The 18,564-nt window shown below is 41.5% G+C and overlaps 1 protein-coding gene across 4 annotated transcripts in view; it reads left to right on the top strand.

Annotated features, from left to right (window-relative positions):
* The window catches only part of FGGY (FGGY carbohydrate kinase domain containing), a 400,554-nt gene that overhangs the window by 31,695 nt on the left and 350,295 nt on the right, over nucleotides 1–18,564 (top strand). For all 4 annotated transcript variants that reach the window (XM_080800002.1, XM_080800001.1, XM_080800003.1 and 1 more), the window contains 2 exons: nucleotides 4,602–4,713; nucleotides 11,054–11,205. In XM_080800002.1, the coding sequence (XP_080656128.1) occupies nucleotides 4,602–4,713; nucleotides 11,054–11,205 (264 nt within the window). The remainder of the gene's footprint in view (nucleotides 1–4,601; nucleotides 4,714–11,053; nucleotides 11,206–18,564) is intronic.

Genomic DNA, 18,564 nt, shown 5'->3' with positions numbered 1-18,564 from the left:
CTGGGATTCTAAAACTAGGAAGAAGAGTTGTGTAGTTTAAATGGTTGTGGACACTTTTGAGCTGACTTTTGTGGGATTAAGAGGTTATTACCATTTTTTGTTTTTTAGAGAGAGAGAGAGAGTGGGTGTGCGGTTTTGCATGCCCAAGCAGGGGTGAGGGGCAGAGGGGGAGAGAGACGCTTAAGCAGGCTCCGCTTTCAGCATGGAGCCCCACGGGGGGCTATCGTGAAACAAAAATTAAAAAAAAAATAGAAATAATCTATTATTTTACAACTTTAAAAGTTCTATGACAGAAGAAAGAGTCTCCAGTTTCCTTCAACTGCAGTTTCTGTTCTCAGAGGCAATCACTGCTGTTAATGATTTGTTGCATACAAATTTGTCCGTAGCTTACGATTTTTCAACTTTATGATGGTACGAAAGGATAGGCATTCCGTGGAAACCGCACTTGGAATTTGGGGTTTCGATTTTTTTTCCTGGGCTAGCGATATGCGATATGATGCTCTCTCCCAATGCTGGGCAGTGGTAAGGAGCCGCAGCTCCGAGTGAGCCCTGTAATCATGAGGGTAAAGAACCAACATACTTAAACCATTCTGTACCCATGTAAATGTTCAGTTCTTCACTTTTTTTTTCCCCAAGATTTTATTTATTTATTTGACAGAGAGAGATAGAGAGAGATCACAAGTAGGCAGAGAGGCAGGCAGAGAGAGAGGGGGAAGCAGGCTCCCCGCCGAGCAGAGCCCGATGCGGGGCTCGATTCCAGGAACCTGGGATCATGACCTGAGCTGAAGGCAGAGGCTGTAACCCACTGAGCCACCCAGGTGCCCCCAGTTCTTCACTTCTAATGCAGTATTCAACACACTGCATGAGATACTCAACACTTTAGTGTAAAATAGGCTCTGTGATAGATGATTGTGCCCAACTGAAGCTAATGGAGATGTTCTGATCACATTTAAGGTAGGCTAGGCAAAGCTATGATGTTTGACTTAACGCTGTTTTCAACTTATGGGTTTATCTGATGTAACCACATCCAAAGTGGAGGAGGACCTGTATATATTTTTTTAACTTTACTAACATGTCATGGATGTCTTTCCATTTTGTCTTTAGCTGAACCTCTTAAAAATACATAACCTTTGGAGGTATAATTTACATACCATAAAATCCATCCACTTAAGTATATAATTCCGTGATATTATTGAGTTTACACATTCATACAATTATTACCATAATCACATTTTAGAATGCTTCTGCTACTTTAAAAAAATTCCTTTGTGCTGTTTATGGTCATTCCCCAGCCCCAGTCATAGATAACTGTTTATCTGCTTTTTGTCTTTATAATTAACCTTTTTCAGAAATTTCATATAAAGGGAATCCTATAACATGCATTCTTTTGTGTCTGACTTCTTTCATTTAGCATAATGTTTTTAAGGTTCATTCATGTTGTTGCATTTAACAGTTGGTGCCTTTTTCTTGCTGAGTACTATTCCATTGTATGGGTGTACCACACTGATTAGCCCTTTGATTAAACTATGATGGGCATTTGATTTGTATTCAGTTTGGGGGTATTATAAATAATGCTGCTATGTCTATTTATATACAAGTGTTTATGTTGGCATATGTTTGTATTTTTCTTGGGTAAATGCTTAAGTAAAATTGCTGGGTTGTATGATAAGTTACATTTAAAATTTGCCAAACTGTTTTCCCAAAGTGGCTGTATTTTCCATTCCTGTCAGCAGTGTATGAGGCTTCCCCTTTCTCCTGAATTTTCTAACACTTAGTACTGTCAGTATTTTCCAATTGTGATTTAGTTTGCAATTTCTTAATAACTAATGATGTTGAGTATATTTCCATGTACTTATTGGACATTTGTATGTTTTCTTGGGTGATGTGTATATTTAAAGCTTTTGTCCATTTTGTAATTGGGTTTTTTTCTCTTATTATTTCAGTTCTAAGAGTTCTTTATGTATTCTATATGTAGGTCTATTATCAGATGTATGAATTGCAAATATTTTCTCCAATCTGTAGCTTATCCATTTTCTTGTGGTTGCATTTGAAGACCAAAATTTAAAAATGTTGAAAAAGTCAAATATATCCATTTTTTCTTTTATGACTCTTGTTTTTAAAGAAATCTTTGTCTAATTCATGTCAGAAAATTTTCACCTCCAAGTCTTTTAGTTTTATTTTTTACATTTGGAGATATGATACATTTTGAATTATTTTTTGTGTGCATGTGAGATAAAAGACTAGAAGTAAAAGTTGGTTTTTTTCCTTGCATGTGGATATTTAGTTGTTCCAGCACTGTTATTGAACAGACTGTCCTTTTGCCATTGAATTGTCTTGGTACCTTTATAAAAAAATTCATCAACCATAAATGTTTGGGCTTATTTCTCATATTTCTGTTCTGTTCCATTTAATCTGTAAATTTATCCTATGCCAATGCCACACTGATTTAGTAGTAATAGTTTTACTATTTAATTTAGTACTATTTACTATTTAATTTAATTTATTTACTATTTAATTTAGTAGTAATAGTTTTACATAAAGGTAGCTTAAGTTCTCCAACTTTGTTCTTTCTTTTCAAAAACGCTCAGGCTCATCTTCATTCTTTATATTTCTGCATAAATGTTAAGAGCAGCTTGTCAATTTGTAACAATAAAAAAAAAAAACCCAAATATCCAAAAACCTGCTGTAATTTTTATAGGGATTATGTAGAACCTATAGATTAATTTGAGGACATTGCCATTTTCACAATGTTGAATTTTCCATTTTATGAATATAGCATATTTTTCTAATTTGTAGCTTCTTTTGTAGCAATGTTTTATACTTATCAGAGCACTGGTTTTGAAATTCTTTTGATAAATTCATCCCTCAGGGTTTTTTTTTTTAATGCTATTCTGAATGGAATTATTTCCTTAATTGAGTTTTGACATGTTAGTTGCTTGTATATAGAAATACAATTAATTTTAATATGCAGATCTTGTATCCTGTGATCCTACTAAACTTACTGATTACTTCTAGTAGTTTTTTTTTTTTTTTTGGTAGATACCTTAGGGTTTTCTGCATATGGGATCATATTTTCTGCAAAAAAAGATGCTTGAACTTCTTTCTGTCCAATCTGTGTGCTTTAAATTTCTTTTCTGGCTTTATTGCATTGGCTGGAAGCATTAACTACAGGTTGAATGGAAGTGAAAGAGACATTTTTGTTTATAATAGGAGGGAATCATTCATTTTATCATGAAGTTTAACGTTAGCTGTTGGCTTTTGTAGTTGGTCTTTATCAGGTTGTAGAAGTTCTCTTGTCTCTGAGTTTATTGATTTGTTTTGTTTTTCTCTTTCTGCATCTGTTGAGATGACCATTTGGTATTTGTGCTTTATTCTATTAATATGTATAATACAGTGATTGATTTATGGATGTAAAATCAACCTTGCATTCCTGGGATAACCCCATTGGTCATATTATGTAATACACGTTTTGTAGTTGATATTTTGTTAAGGATTTTTACACCTATTTTCATGGCAGATATTGGCCCGTAGTGATCTTTTCTTTTGATGTCTTTGTTTGGCTTTGGTATGCGAGTAATGCTTGCCATGTAGAATTTGTTGTAAAATGTTCCCTCCTTCATTGTATCCTAATCAAATTTGTGAAGGAATGGAATTATTTCTTCCTTGAGTGCTTAACAGAATTCCCCAGCGGAGCCATCTGGTCCTAGAGTTTTTTGTTTTGTTTTATTTTGTATTTGTGGGAATGTTTTAAATACAATTTTGCTTTTTCAAGAATGAATCCTTAAAAATGAAATGCTTTGATTTTTTAAGAATAAATAAATAAATGTGGTTTTATTCATGTTCCCTAGCCCCCAGATGGTTTGTTTTTGATGATTTTGTCCAACTTGATACTTTTATTTTGTTAAAAGAATTTGCCACCCCTTCAGAGTACCACACTCAGAAGTTACTTCTCTATCTCTTTTTAATGGCTACACAATATTCCATTTTGCAGATGTACCATAATCTAATAAAAATAGTTTTTCCAAATTTTAAATATATTCTTAAGTAGTACTATAGTTAAATTTAATCTACATAGTAACTTATGCCAATAAATCACTAAGGTATGTTCTTAGAAGTGAGTTGGCTGGGCAAAAGTTATACATGTTTTTATTTTTAATAAATACTCTGAAGTTATTCTCCAAAATCTGTGCCAAGTTATTACACTGTTAGAATAATGTAAGAGAAGGTCCCCTTCTGTCTGCCACAACTGCATACTGTTCATTTTATACATATTAGCCAATGTGAAAGGCAGAGATGGGTGTGTTGTATTTGCATTAATTTACTTAACTGGAGTTGGGAATCTTTTTATATGCTCTTTGACTATTTTTTTTATTTTATGAAGTGACTTGCCATGTCCTTTGCTTGATTTCTAATTAAATTCGTTGTCTTTGTCGTATTAATTTATAGGATCTTCTGTTATTTTATATTCAACTTTTATCTATTTTCTGTTGTAAATATTTATTCAATTTAGCCATTCACCTTTTTTTCTAGTCGTAACTGTTTTAAGTCTTTTAAAAGCCTGTCTTGTAATTTATGTTTTTGTTTGTTTGTTTTTAAAACAGCAAGTTGTACAAGGGATTGATGTAAACCAAATCCGAGGGCTTGCGTTTGATGCCACGTGTTCTCTGGTGGTTTTGGATAAGCAGTTTCGTCCTTTACCAGTAAACCATGAAGGTAGGACCATTCCACTCTCTTTCCCTGATGGTGGGAAACTGGCTGGGCCCCAGGTGGAACAGAAGGTCAGGTGTCTCTTATTGCCAAGGATGAGATACAGTGATGGAGCACGGAGGCCAGAATCATGTCCTGGAGGTTACATGCTTGGAGAACAGTTGGTGGGAATGGTGACATGGGGGCTGGATTAGGGAGAGACTTGGCTCTCTAACGTGCAAAAGCCATAGTGGAGAATGAAGGAAGGACGTGGGATCATTAGCTCAGAGTGAGCAGCCTTGAAATGGGCAAGTGGTCTGGGTGTTTCCTGGGAAGGTAGTGTCAGTGCCTATAGTTGCTTTGTGTATGATGGTCCTGTAGCATCTTTATTTGAACAGGTGAGCCAAGTCCATTTAAAGGAAATAGAATAAGGCAGACAGGACCATGCATCACACAGAAGCTAGAAACAGATTAGCCTCTCTCTTTCAGTAGCCAAACCAAAGGACATTCCCATTTAATGATACTGTCCTAATAGAGACTTGTGAGTACAGTAATGAGCTGTTTCAAATGTATGTGCCACTTGAGTTTGCCATCAGAAATTTCTCATGGGTCAAGATCTTTCCCTCTTGGGAAATTTTAGCAAATAGCACTAGCATTGAGGTTGCAAACCCAAAAGCCCATAGTAGTCGGGTAGGTAACAAAAATGAGTAAAGTAGACCAGGTTTGGAAAAATAAACAAACAAACAAAAACAATAGCACATGTGTGGAGATAAATTTCAACCAGTTTTTAACCTTTTCATTTGGGAGTGGTGGAGACCACGGCACACTGGAAATTGCATGTTCCATCTGAGTGTGGCTCTAGGCATCCCCAGCGAGTTGTGCCGAGATAGCCATTGCAAATGTGTTTTAGGCTAAGCCTGTGTTTGAAAGTCCAGCTGTGGATACCATGGTACGCTGGGACACCTTGGAACTGGAGTCAGGGAGGTCCCAGATCTCAGCTCTGTTGATGCTGAGCTATGACACCTTGAGCGAGTCACTTTCCCTCTGCATTTTCTGAAAGAATTGGAATAATGAACCATAGCTTTGCTCTGAGGATTGAGAACCTGACGCTTGAATGCTCAGAAACATTTCTTCCATCTGATCCTGAATTCCTAAAAAGAGAATGTGTCCCACTCACTTTTATGGACCTAATTCATAGAATAGTGATTTATATAAATTACATGTGCTGGTAAAAGTACACAAGTGGATGAATGGTTAGAACACAGTGGTCATGATGCCCATCTTTCTATACACACACACTTTTCCCCCTTTTGGCCACATTTATTAGTACCTCCTGTGTGCCATACCCTGTCTCATTAAGTGTTGGGGTGTCAAAGACAGACATGTTTCCTGTTCTTAGTGGCTGATCACTGGCTCCCCTGGCATTGTTCTGGCCCAGGAGGGCAGAACAGCTCCAATCTGGGCCACTTCAGAAAGCCCAGACCAAAGAAACGGGTCTGGACTAGTAGACCTCTGCTCGCAGCAGCAACACGCACTCTCCAGTTACAAGATTACGGCCAGCCATGGAGCTGGCCCCTTGGGAGGCTGTCACCGTCTCCTCGATTGACTTCCTTTCAGTAGCAACCAGGCATTGGTCTCCTAGGGATGCTGCTGGATGAGTTCTCATTTGGGGTGATACTTTCGATGTTACCAGCCCTATGTTCCAAGGATGCTTATCTCTGATCTGCTAAAATGCATGGTTTTTATTTCTGGCTTTATATTAGAATCAATCTGAGATCTTTTAAAATCCCCAAATCATGAGCCTTACCCCTAAGATTTGTATTCACTTGGCTTGTGGAGAGAGCAGGGCATCATCAGCATTGCCAGAGTTCTTCCATCGTTCTGGTATGTGGAGAATCACTGGCTACCGCTGAATGGGTAGCTAAGATACCAGGAGCAAGAACACTTCAAGTGGAAGAGAAGTCTTCCTTGTTAAGCCTGCTTACATATGCACCCTCTCTGGGTGTCATCTTTTTCTCATTGTAGGTGGAATTGCCTCCTGTTAACAGGCTTTCTATTAAAAGGGTAGTTAGGTTGCAACCCTAATTATAAGTGTTGAAATAATTATATTCCACCAAAAAGGTTAAAGTGTACCCATTCATCAAATGCATCCAGTGTCAGATGCCCCTTACCAGCTTTTTGCCTTTCAACAGGTTCTATTAGAACCTGTTAGATTTTATCTGAAATGGATTATCTTGTGCTAGAAAATGAAGTTTGAATTTTAAAGGTGACTCAAAGGCTGTTTCAAGGCTTCTTACACCTGTGTGGTAATGAACATCTCTCGGTTAACTGGAGTAATTGTGAGGAGCAGGCAGTGGGGTCAGGAAATTAACCATCACCATTAAAGGAAAACCCCCAACACAGGCAAAAATATAAAGATGGTAACAAAAACAAAAAAATAAAAAACAAAAACAAAAAAAGGAAAAAGAAAAGGGAAAAAACCCCAAGTAAATTAAGTACAATTGTTTAAGAAGAATAATCATTACTGCATGATAAAATATTCTCATTTTAGCCTTTTCTTGTTTGATCTTCCTTCCTTTGAAGATAGGACAGCCCCCAGGTTGGACTGTGGTGTCAGGGCTGCCTGTTCCCTGCTCTGCAACCCCCCTAACTCCCAGCACAACTCTGTTTGGGTCATCCCAGCTGCAGGAGCTCTTGGGAGCAAGAAGCAGCGAGGGTGGTAATTCAGGGCGGGGAAGGGAATTACCACTTAGGCTACTCTGCAGTGGAAACCTAATACTGAGATGTTTTTGCTAATTCATAGTACTTTCCCACAAGCATGCTTGGCACACCTCCTGTGAGATATGCAGAATGTTAACAGAGTGACTACATGGATGAAAAGTCTTGCCCATGGGTCCACGGATTGTATAACCCAAATTCCGCTCTAGCCCTTGCTTCTAATTCTCTGAAAACACGACACTTTCTAAGGCCGGTGCTTTGCTTCACATGCTTACTCTCTTGTGTTAGAGCCTGCTTCCTTACCTTCTCTTCACCACTGGCTAACCAGTGACCCATCGTTTTCAGAACCAAATGGAAAGCTTCCGTGTCTTTTGGAAGCTCTCTGTGCCGCCTGGGGCTCAGCTGTGCACAGCCTCCTCTGTGCTCCATGTCCCACTTCTGTTCTGACTGTTGACATGCCTGACAGACTGGCTTTGCCCATGCACCCACACGCTCCATGCAGGGAGGACTGTGGCATATTGTTGGCAGCATCCCAGCACCCAGCACTGCGCCTGGCACATAACAAGTGCTCAGTGAGTGCTTAAATGAGCTTTCAGTGGAGTCCTTTCTTTGTGATTTTCTGTAAGAGCTGAAAAATGATTAACTTCCTGTTTTTGTCCACAGTGTGAATCATGAATCAATAATCTTCCTATATATGTAATAAGCTACTTGATTCTCACAACTGCATTGTGCGGTTCTGTGTTTGTTCTGGGAGCCTCTTGCCAGTTGAAAGGCATTCCAGTTGAAAGTTCAGCGACAGGTGACAGAAGTCTTGAAGCAGCTGCAGTTGCATTTATGATATTTAAGAAGCAATATTGACGTTGTCCCCCCATTTTTTTAAAGAGTTATTTATTTGAGAGAGAGCGAGTGCATGTGAGAGCATGCAGAGGGGAGAGGCAGAGGGAGAGGGAGAGAGAATCTTCAGCAGACTCTTTGCTGAATGTGGAGCTCGCAGTCGGACTTGATCCCATGACCCTGCGATCATGACCTGAGCTGAAACCAAGAGTCAGACGCTTAACCAACTGCGCCACCCAGGTGCCCCAACATTGTCCCTCTTAACACACACACACACACACATGCATGTGTATGCATGTGTGCATGTGTGTGTGTGCCCACATACCCACAGTCTGATTCCATGATGTTTCTGGGATGAGACCTGGACATCATTTTGTTTTTAAAACTATCCTGGGTGCTTCTAATGTGCAAGGAGGGTTGAGAACCAAAACTTAAAGCAGTGATACTATACAGTGCAATTGCTCAGCTATTTAAAAACAAATCTTAGGGGTGCCTGGGTGGCTCAGTCGGTTAAGCATCTGCCTTCAGCTCAGGTCATGTTCCCAGGGTCCTGGGATTGAGTCCCACATCAGGATCCTTACTCAGCAGGGTGCCTGCTTCTCCCTCTTCCATGGCACACCCCCTGCCCCCCAACTTGTGCTCTTTCTCTCTCGCTCACTTTCAAATAAAACAAAATCTTAAGAAAGATTTTTAACAAATAAACAAAACAAAACAAATCTTAGATGTGTTTCTGGAAGATTTCAGGTATTTCCTTTTATTTTCAAAGTATGACTGTTGTGAGGAGCTTCTGTGGGTCTGAACAGCCCATCCCCCCTGCTGTCAGGCAAAGCAGAGACTGAGTCCTTGTCTCATCGTGGTGCTGATGACCTGACTTCCATATTTTCTTAGGTTGGCTTTTTTTTCTTTCAGTTTTAAAGATTCTTTTTTTCAGAGACATGGCAAAGTAAGGAAAATAAAATCCTCAGCCCCCTACGTACCCACTACTGAGGATAGACCCGTAAAAAATTGCCTTCTTTGCACAGACATTTTTTAAAGGAAGAATTACTTGAAGCTTCAGCTCCTGCCCTCCCCCTCTGCCCGGCTGGTGACCATGCGGCTGTAGTGGGTGTTCGCAAACACATCGTTTCTGTGCTTTCCCAACACATGTGTATACCCGCAACAACAAACAGTATATATGGTGTTTAAAAATATCCCAGTTGGTATCATTATTCATGTTGATCTGTGTAGCTTGAGTTTAAGTTTGTTGTACCAATTTATTTATCTGTTCTCTGCACAGATCTGTTTCAAAGCATGCTGTATGCTTTTCCAAGCTGTGAGATAGGAGGCATATCTTAAATCTCGGAGTCCGTTCATCATGGAAAACGACCTAGATCAGAGAGTTGTTTTGAGGATTAAATGAGATGATGCATATAAAACATTTGGCACAGGGCTTGGGGGACACACACACACACACACACACGTGCGCGTGCAGCTTTATAAATATTTGTTATTAGCAAAGACATAATTGCTGCGGCTGTTCTCCAATTGCAAAATAATGTGTGAAATGCCTGGTTCAATTACTGTTGGGGCCCTTTTATCTTTCCCCTTTATTATCTCCCAGTTTAGTCATTGCTGCTCTCTGCATTTTGCCATCTGAGGAAGCAGAGGACTGTAAAAAGAATATTGGCTTGCCCATTAGTATGTGAGGAATGAATCGAGGCCATGGAAGGGAGAAGGGGACAGTTCGTTCCCATATGGGCTGCAGGATGGTAGAGGTAGGGTGTGAGGTGCCTGCCTGTGCTGCCTTTCTACCTGGTGTTAAATTCTGTGTCTTCTTTCTTCATCTTCTTCAGAACCTACTATGTGATAGGTACTTGCCTTTATGTGCATTGCCTTGTTCAGTGAACAGAAGAATCTCAAGTAACCCTTATATGCTATTAGGTGTTACCCCTGTCTTATAGGTAAGGACACTTAGGCTAAGAAGAACTTAAAGACTCTTTCACTCTATCTCCACCTGTAACTGAAACAGTGCACGTTCCCCATGAGGTCTGCCTGATCCCCAAACTGAAAAAAATTCTATTGCTTCCTACTCCACCAAACCGAGAGAGGTGGTTAAAACACCTAAGTTAACTAATCTTGATCAAAGTGACTAGAAGTAGTGGAACTAAAAGCAGATAAAAGCCATTGTATGGAGGTAGTCATTGTGTTATATTGGATATATTATTCTGTTGACATGTCTATCCAAGCAGATCTTAAAAAGCCAATGTATTGGGGGCTCCTGGGTGGCTCAGTGGGTTAAGCCTCTGCCTTTGGCTTGGGTCATGATCCCAGGGTCCTGGGCTCGAGCCCAGCATCGGGCTCTCTGCTTAGCGGGGAGCCTGCTTCCTCCTCTCTCTCTCTGTCTGCCTCTCTGCCTACTTCTGATCTCTGTCTGTCAAATAAACAAATAAAGTCTTAAAAAAAAAAAAAGCCAACATACTGTTTTAGGCTTACTTCATAGGCTCTTTTCCTGAATATAGACCCAGAAAAGGTTTTCTGGAACAGAAGGGCTAGGAAAGGAGGGGAAGAAGTTGGGAGAGAATGAATGAGAATCTAATTAATTGGTAGATCTCAACGGGTTTTAGTGTCAACATTTAACCCCAGGTAACAGTTAAAGGACACATGGCTGGAAGGGAAATCCAGGGTCTGGGTGGAGCGTGTTGGTGGTGGCCCTCTCCCTTGCTGTGGCTGATGTATGAAATTACGGTAGCTGTGCAGATTGGTGCCCTTGGGATTCAGGAAGTCAATTAGAAGGCTAAGATTGTGCGTGTGTCCCCCCTCCTCTCATTTCTGCTAGGGGATGCCCACCGAAACATCGTCATGTGGCTGGACCACCGGGCGGTCAGTCAGGTCCGCAGGATCAATGAGACCAAGCACAGCGTCCTGCAGTGTGTTGGCGGCGTCATGTCCGTGGAGATGCAGGCCCCGAAGCTTCTGTGGCTCAAAGAGGTGAGCGCCGAGGGTGGAGCGAGCGTGCTCATCGCAGCTGAGGATGCCATTTATTGTGAACCCCTCTGTACCAGGTCCCGTGCTAAAGTCTGTTAAGTTTGATTTTTCCCAGCACCTCTCTGAGGAAAGTTGATCCCAATTTATTGATTAGGTTGCAGTTAAATCGTTCCTGTTTCTAGGTGCTAACCGTAGGCAGGCACGGTGATAAGTGTTTGACACAGATTATCTCTTTGAATCCTAGCAGCCACCTTACGAAAGTAAGGGTTGTTTGATCTCTTCTTTTGAGGGGGTGAGGGTTGTCTGTAGACAAGAAAACTAAAGCTCATAGAGATGAACCAGCTCACCCAAAATGACATGGTAAGTACGTGGCAGAGCCAGGGTTGGAATCTGAGACTGGCCAACTCCAAAATCCATTCTCTTACTATCCAGGACTCTCCTGGAGTTGTGAGAGGCTGATGACCATTCCAGAGAGAAGGTGGCAGAGGTGGGCTTTAAGTTCACATCTTCTGACCAGAACCTTCTTTCTCTGTGTACTTGTATCCCCTGAGGATTAATCTGACCTTGGTGGCATGTTGGGGTTTCTCATGTCACCTGAACTTGAGTTTCCATGTCCTTGAGTGATATGGTGTTCGGTTCTGTTATGAAGTGTGGATAACGGCGATGTCAGCTCCACGGTGCCTGGTAGGGATGGATGTGCGAGAAAGTTCAGGTCCTCTGGGAACCTCAGGGACTTGAAAATCCCTAGGTGGTCTGGTGAGGAGAGGATCTATCTAATGAGTAATATCTGGCATGGTTCATTTACTGGCTCTGGGGTTTCAGGTGGGCTGAGTCTTCAGTTACTCAAAATGTATTTGGTGGTGGGGGAGCGTAAGGGTATTGAGAACGTGTCCCTGGATTGCCACCGGGAGCAGAAGAGATGGAAGCAGAGAGGGCATCAGTAATCAAGGGAGGTTTGGGTTCTTACCTCTTTAGCATATTGAGCTGTTGTGTAAGCTTTAATTTGCCAGAAAGCTTCTATATTTATTAAGAGTTTGAAAACAGAGCGTTTTAGGAGTCAGGGTTTTCTGACTCTACTGGCACCACCTTGTGTGACTTTGAGCAAAGCAGTTCTCATCCCAGGGCTCATTTTTTCCATCTATGAAGTGAGAGAGCTGGTCTGGACCAGTTTGAAAACCTGATATCAATATATCCTGAAATACCAATCAGAATACAGAACTACTCCACACTGGCCCCACCCTCTGCTTTGCATTCTGTGGGCATTAATTGATTTAGCCTTAGCAAGCTCAGCTTAGCCTTAGCAAGCTCTGACAGACAGCATGGGAAACTGAGGCTCCCAGAGAGAACAGTATGATTTTCCTAAACAGAGGGTAGAGCCAGAATTTAAACCCATATCTGCTGGCCTCCAAACCCCAGCTCACCCCATCATATCATGCTGCACTGAAATCCCTCTTTAAAAGCCTATGTCACTTAGGGTAGGACCAGGAACAGGGGCAGTGGTGTTTTTAAACCAGCCTAAACATGGTGCAAGGAAATAGATGGTTGGATACATCACCCCCTTCTTGACCTCAAGTAAGGAAGAGCTGTACTGAATTAAGGGTCGAGGATCAGGCAGGTGGCCACTGGTACATCATCAGGGCCTTACTGAGCACCTGCTTCATGGCCCGCTTTGGGCTGTATATCCCAGGAGGTCTGATGACACATCTGGTGTGAGCCTCTCTGGAGGCTCAGTACTGTGTGCTTGAGATCAAACTGCCCTAACAAAAGCACACAGAAAACAGTAAGGTTCTAGAGTGTGTGGCAGTCAGTGACTGTGGCCTCCTGAGACTGACCATCCATCCATCTATCTAATCAATTCCGTTTCAGAGCTTTCTGAGAAAGGCCTGAAACATTATCTTATCGTGTATTTAACTACCTGATGGTTGAGCCTCAAATCTGTTTTTAAAATTTCTTAAATTTATTTTTATTTATTTATTTATTTTTGGTAAGCCGGTACAGGAATCTATGCTGAGAATTTCTTTGATTTTATCATGATTGCAAATTCAAAATAAAAGATATTGCTAATACCAGTTTTAGCATTTTCTCCTTAAAGCCCAGATGGCTTATGACCCTTTTCTGACTTTAAGGTGTAAAGGAATCACCTGGGGAATCTTGTTAAATTGTAGATTTCTGATTTAGTAGTCCTGGGGTAGGGACTGAGAATTGGCATTTCTGATAAGGTCTGAGGTGATGCTGATGTGGCTGGCCCACAGACTTATAGAACCACTTCTAGTTCTAGAAGCTCTGTCCTTTATATCTTTTTTTTTTTAATTTTATTTATTTTTTAAATTTCTTTTCAGTGTTCCAGAATTCATTGTTTATGTACCAGTGTTCCATGCTATATGTGCCCTCCATAATACCCACCACCAGGCTTACTCAACCTCCCACCCTCCGCCCCTCCAAAACCCTCAGGTTGTTTTTCAGAGTCCATAGTCTCTCATGGTTCGTTTCCTCCTCCAATTTCCCCCAACTCCCTTCTCCTCTCCATCTCCCCATGTGCTCTGTGTTATTTCTTATGTTCCACAAATAAGTGAAACCATATGATAATTGACTCTCTCTGCTTAACTTATTTCACTCAGCATAATCTCTTCCAGTCCCATCCATGTTGATACAAAAGTTGGGTATTCATCCTTTCTGATGGAGGCATAATACTCCATTGTATATATGGACTACATCTTCCTTATCCATTCGTCTGTTGAAGGGCATCTTGGTTCTTTCCACAGCTCGGCGACTGTGGCCATTGCTGCTATGAACATTGGGGTCTTTTCACTACATCCTTATCTATGGGGTAAATACCCAGTAGTGCAATTGCAGGGTCATAGGGAAGCTCTATTTTTAATTTCTTAAGGAATCTCCACACTGTTTTCCAAAGTGGCTAAAGCAACTTACATTCCCACCAACAGTGTAAGAGTGTTCCCCATTCTCCACATCCTCTCCAACACATGTTGTTTATTGTCTTGTTAATTTTGGCCATTCTAACTGGTGTAAGGTGGTATCTCAATGTGGTTTTGATTTGAATCTCCCTGATGGCTAGTGATGATGAACATTTTTTCATGTGTCAACTCTATGGTCAAATAATCTTTGACAAAGCAGGAAAAAATATACAGTGGAAAAAAGTCTCTTCAACAAATGGTGCTGGGAAAATTGGACAGCTATGTGTAGAAGAATGAAACTCGACCATTCTCTTACACCGTACACAAAGATAAACTTGAAATGGATAAAAGACCTCAACGTGAGACAGGAATCCATCAGAATCCTAGAGGAGAACATAGGCAGTAACCTCTTCGACATCAGCCACAGCAACTTCTTTCAAGATATGTCTCCAAAGGCAAAGGAAACAAAAGCGAAAATGAATTTTTGGGACTTCATCAAGATCAAAAGCTTCTGCACAGCAAAGGAAACAGTCAGCAAAACAAAGAGGCAACCCACGGAATGGGAGAAGATATTTGCACATGACACTACAGATAAAGGGCTGATATCCAGGATCTATAGCGAACTTCTCAAACTCAACACACACAAAACAGATAATCATGTCAAAAAATAGGCAGAAGTCATGAACAGACACTTCTCCAGTGAAGACATACAATTGGCTAAGAGACACATGAAAAAATGTTGTGCCCTTTATATATTGAAGAGCATACATTGGTGGAAAATCAGGATACAGTACCTTCTTTTGAATGGGGCAATGGGAGACTGGGGACCAGAAAGTTAGATAGCTTTCAAAGAGTTGTTTAACAGCACATCAAAGTCAGAAATGTGACTCTGCTAAGCTCATGGGGCTGTCATTTGTTTGCTCCCTTATTAACTCTTTAATTCACCAAATATTAACGGAGGTTCTGCTAGGACCCAGCAGTGTTACAGGTACTGGGGACACAAGCACAAAGAGGACTCAGGCTTACCCTTAAAGGGGCCCAGTGTCCTCTGGGGCAGTGGTAGGGAAGCAGAGGCGGTGGGGGGGTGGTGTTGGGTGGAGGAAAGAGACATGGAACCAGAACTGTTAGAAGATGTTCTAAGCACCTTGAAAAAGGAATATGCAAAGTGCTTCCAGAGAACATAATTTGCTTCCGAGAGGTGTTCTTGAAGATTAGTCTCAAGTTAGGAGTGGAGGTTTTGCCTGTTAGAGAAGACAGGGAGGAAATGCTAGAGAAGGACTATGGCTGATTTTTGGTAAGATATGTAGGTCCTGGGCTGAGAGCCCTGAAAGCTTCTCGAAGGTAGTAGGAGCTGAGGCCAGGTAAGTAGTCTGGCTTATTTGGTGATAGAAGGTTTTTAAGCAAGGGGAAGGAAATGTCTTCAGTACCTTTGACAGGGTTGAAGAGACTGGATTAGGGGTGAGGAAATTGTGTGTGTGAGTTAAGAACTGGTTTTCATGGATTCCTGATTATAGCCCTTTGTTGGCTTTGCTTTGCTCATAGGATAAATTCCTAAATTTGTAACACGGCGCAGAAGATGGTATGTGATGTCATTTTCACCTCCCCCTTTCTGCTTACTTTGTGCCCCTCACCTTGCTCAATCTCTCCACCGGGACTCAGTCAGGGTGTCTCAGACATGCTCTGCTGTTTGCCACCTCCATCTTGACTAGGGGCTGGCAGGCTCTGACGCAGGGGCCACATCTGGCCTGCTGCTTGTTTTGGGTGTTTTGGGAGCAAAGAATGGGTTTCACTTCCAATGGTGGAAAAAGAATTCAAAAAGAGAATAATAGTTTGTGACTTGTGAAAATTATGTGAAATTCAGAGTTGCAGGGACACAAAGTTTTCCTGAAACACAGCCACACTCATTCATTTATGTGTTGTCTGTGGTTGCTTTTGCATCACAATGACAGAGCTCAGTAGTTGCCATATGGACTGTGTGCCTGCAAGGCTGCAAATACTGACTCTGTGGGCGGTTACAGAAAAGTTTGCTGACCCCTTGGTCTTGGTGATGTGATGCTGTGCCTTCTGACCCTGAAAATTCTTCCCTCTACTCAGTGCCGATCCTGAGTTTCTGCTTGATTGTTATGTCTTCGGAAAAGTCTTGCCTGACCCTCCAATAAATTAGAGATCTCTTTCTATTGCATTCTTATTACTTCACTGTATCTTTCATAAATTGTAGTGATGTATCACTTTGTAATGATGATTTGCATGGTGCATGGATCTTCCAACCTTTGTAGTCCATGGAGGGGGATGGAGAGCCTATCTGTTTGATTCATGGCTGTTTCCCTACCCCTAATCAAATGCCTGGTATATCGTAGGTAGTCGGTAAGTAGTTTTGAATAATTTGAGGGCTCAGTAAGGGGGCTTTTTGTATTCCCCCAGAGAAGTCATGAGGCTTGAAGTAGGTACTGTGGGGTGGAGAAGAGATAGGTTCGAGAATTTTTAGGGAATACTATCAGCAGGACATGGAGGCTGATTGGCTATGAGGAGCAAGCGAGATGGCAGAGTCAGAGCTGACCACTCACGTTAGTACTGCTGTCATTTGTGGACTCCTTGTCCTTAGCCTGGAATCTGATGACATGGAGAGTCAGGCAGAATCAGGAGTTCAGCCTTCCCAGAAGACCCAGGTGATAGACTAGGACCACCGCAGCTCTTGGGCAAAGTCTCACGCGGGTCCTGGTTTTGCAATGTGGAATTTTAATCATGTCCTTTACATTTAAAGTTTGTGTGTTTCAGGTTGATGTATGTCTCCTTAATAAGAATTGTCAGATAAAAGGAAAAATGCCATTTGAATTTTTCATAACCCCCAGCAGTCTGGCTTTTCCATTTGGTCTCAATGATTCTGACTCTCATCTTAATGAAGGCCAAATGTAAATTAAGTTCTGTCAGGCTGGAACAGCTGGAGTCTCCTATCTTTATAAACATGAAACATTGCAGGGTAACAAGGTGCAGACTGGGGAAGGTCAAGAGAGTTAAGGGCTGATGCAGACCCTGACAGCTCAGTGTTAATGGAAGATAATTAACTGGTGTGTAGGAGCTGTGTGGAGATCTTCCAATCCGACTTTTAACTTTTTCCTCTTTTTGCCATTGTCAGCAGAGCAGAAAGCTAATCATTTCATAGTTTGAGATTTTCATTGTTCATTTCCAACTAGAACCAGTGGGCTGGAATGTCAGAGGATTTTGTTGATGGGTTTAGAGGATCTGTCTGCCCCTCCCATCTCTCCCCAGTTCATGCCTCTCTGTTCTGTTCCCCTCATAGTGTACTGGGGAAATGAAGAAATGATTCTCTGGTTCTAATGTGCCTTTTCCTGTATATGTAGATTCTTTGAAGGGAGTCGGGATGCGTAGAGAGGTAGTTTGATAAATTCCTGTTAGCTGTGGAAGGTGTGAGTGGAGTGCTCTTTGTGAGGAACTATGGAAAAAAACAAAGCAATTCCTTTAGAGGTTAGGAAAGCCTGGTTCTAGTCCTTTCTGTGAAGTAAGAGGCTTGTCCCAGCTCATTTTTATTCCTTGTCTGGCCTTATTCTTTCCTTCTTCTTGACTATATAATAATACCTATTATTTTATCTTTTATTTTATCTTCGAACTTTGTGGAAGAAAAACAATGCTAATTTCCTTTCTTTGAAATACACCATTTCGTTTTTAATGGCAGTTATGGTGGGGACTGCGGTCTTTCTCTGTTAGTGACTTTCTCTGTTAGTGACTCTGGCTTTAAACTGCATGTATAGGGCTATTATTGTCCACCCACATTCATCTGACTTTTGCAGCAGAGCCGATACAAGATATTGGGGACCTTGGGGGATAAATCACAGTTTTGTGACACAAGTGAAGTGCAGGATTTGAAGCCAGATTCACTTGCATTTTTTTTTAAAAGATTTAATTTATTTATTTGACAGAGATTGCAAGTAGGTAGAGAGGCAGGCAGAGAGAGAGAGGTGGGGGAAGCAGGCTCCCTGCTGAGCAGAGAGCCCATCGCGGGGCTCGATCCCAAGACTTTGGGATCATGACCTGAGCTGAAGGCAGAGGCTTAACTCACTGAGCCACCCAGGTGCCCCCAGATTCACTTGCATTTAAATCGCTCTCTGCCATTTACTTATTCTGGGGCCTCAGACAAACTAAGTCAACCTCTCTGTGTCTCAGCGTTTAGCTGTAAAATGAGAAGAGCAGCGTCAGCCTTGTGGAAATGTTATAATTGAGTCAGATATTTGTAAAGCCCTTTATGCAAAAGTAGATATTCATATAGCAGTTACATCTTCACTTCCACTGCGTTTAAAAAATGTTTGTGGGCGCCTTGGTGGCTCAGTGGGTCGAGACTCTGCCTTCGGTGTGGGTCATGATCTCGGGGTCCTGGGATCGAGCCCCACATCGGGCTCTCTGCTTGGCGGGGGCGGGGGCCTGCTTCGGCCGCCCC

This window comes from Martes martes (genome assembly GCF_963455335.1).
Source record: "Martes martes genome assembly, chromosome: 4".
NCBI classification, from domain to species: Eukaryota; Metazoa; Chordata; class Mammalia; order Carnivora; family Mustelidae; genus Martes; species Martes martes.
The sequence above is the reverse complement of the archived record's forward strand: the minus strand, read 5'-3'. Positions and strand labels throughout refer to the sequence as shown.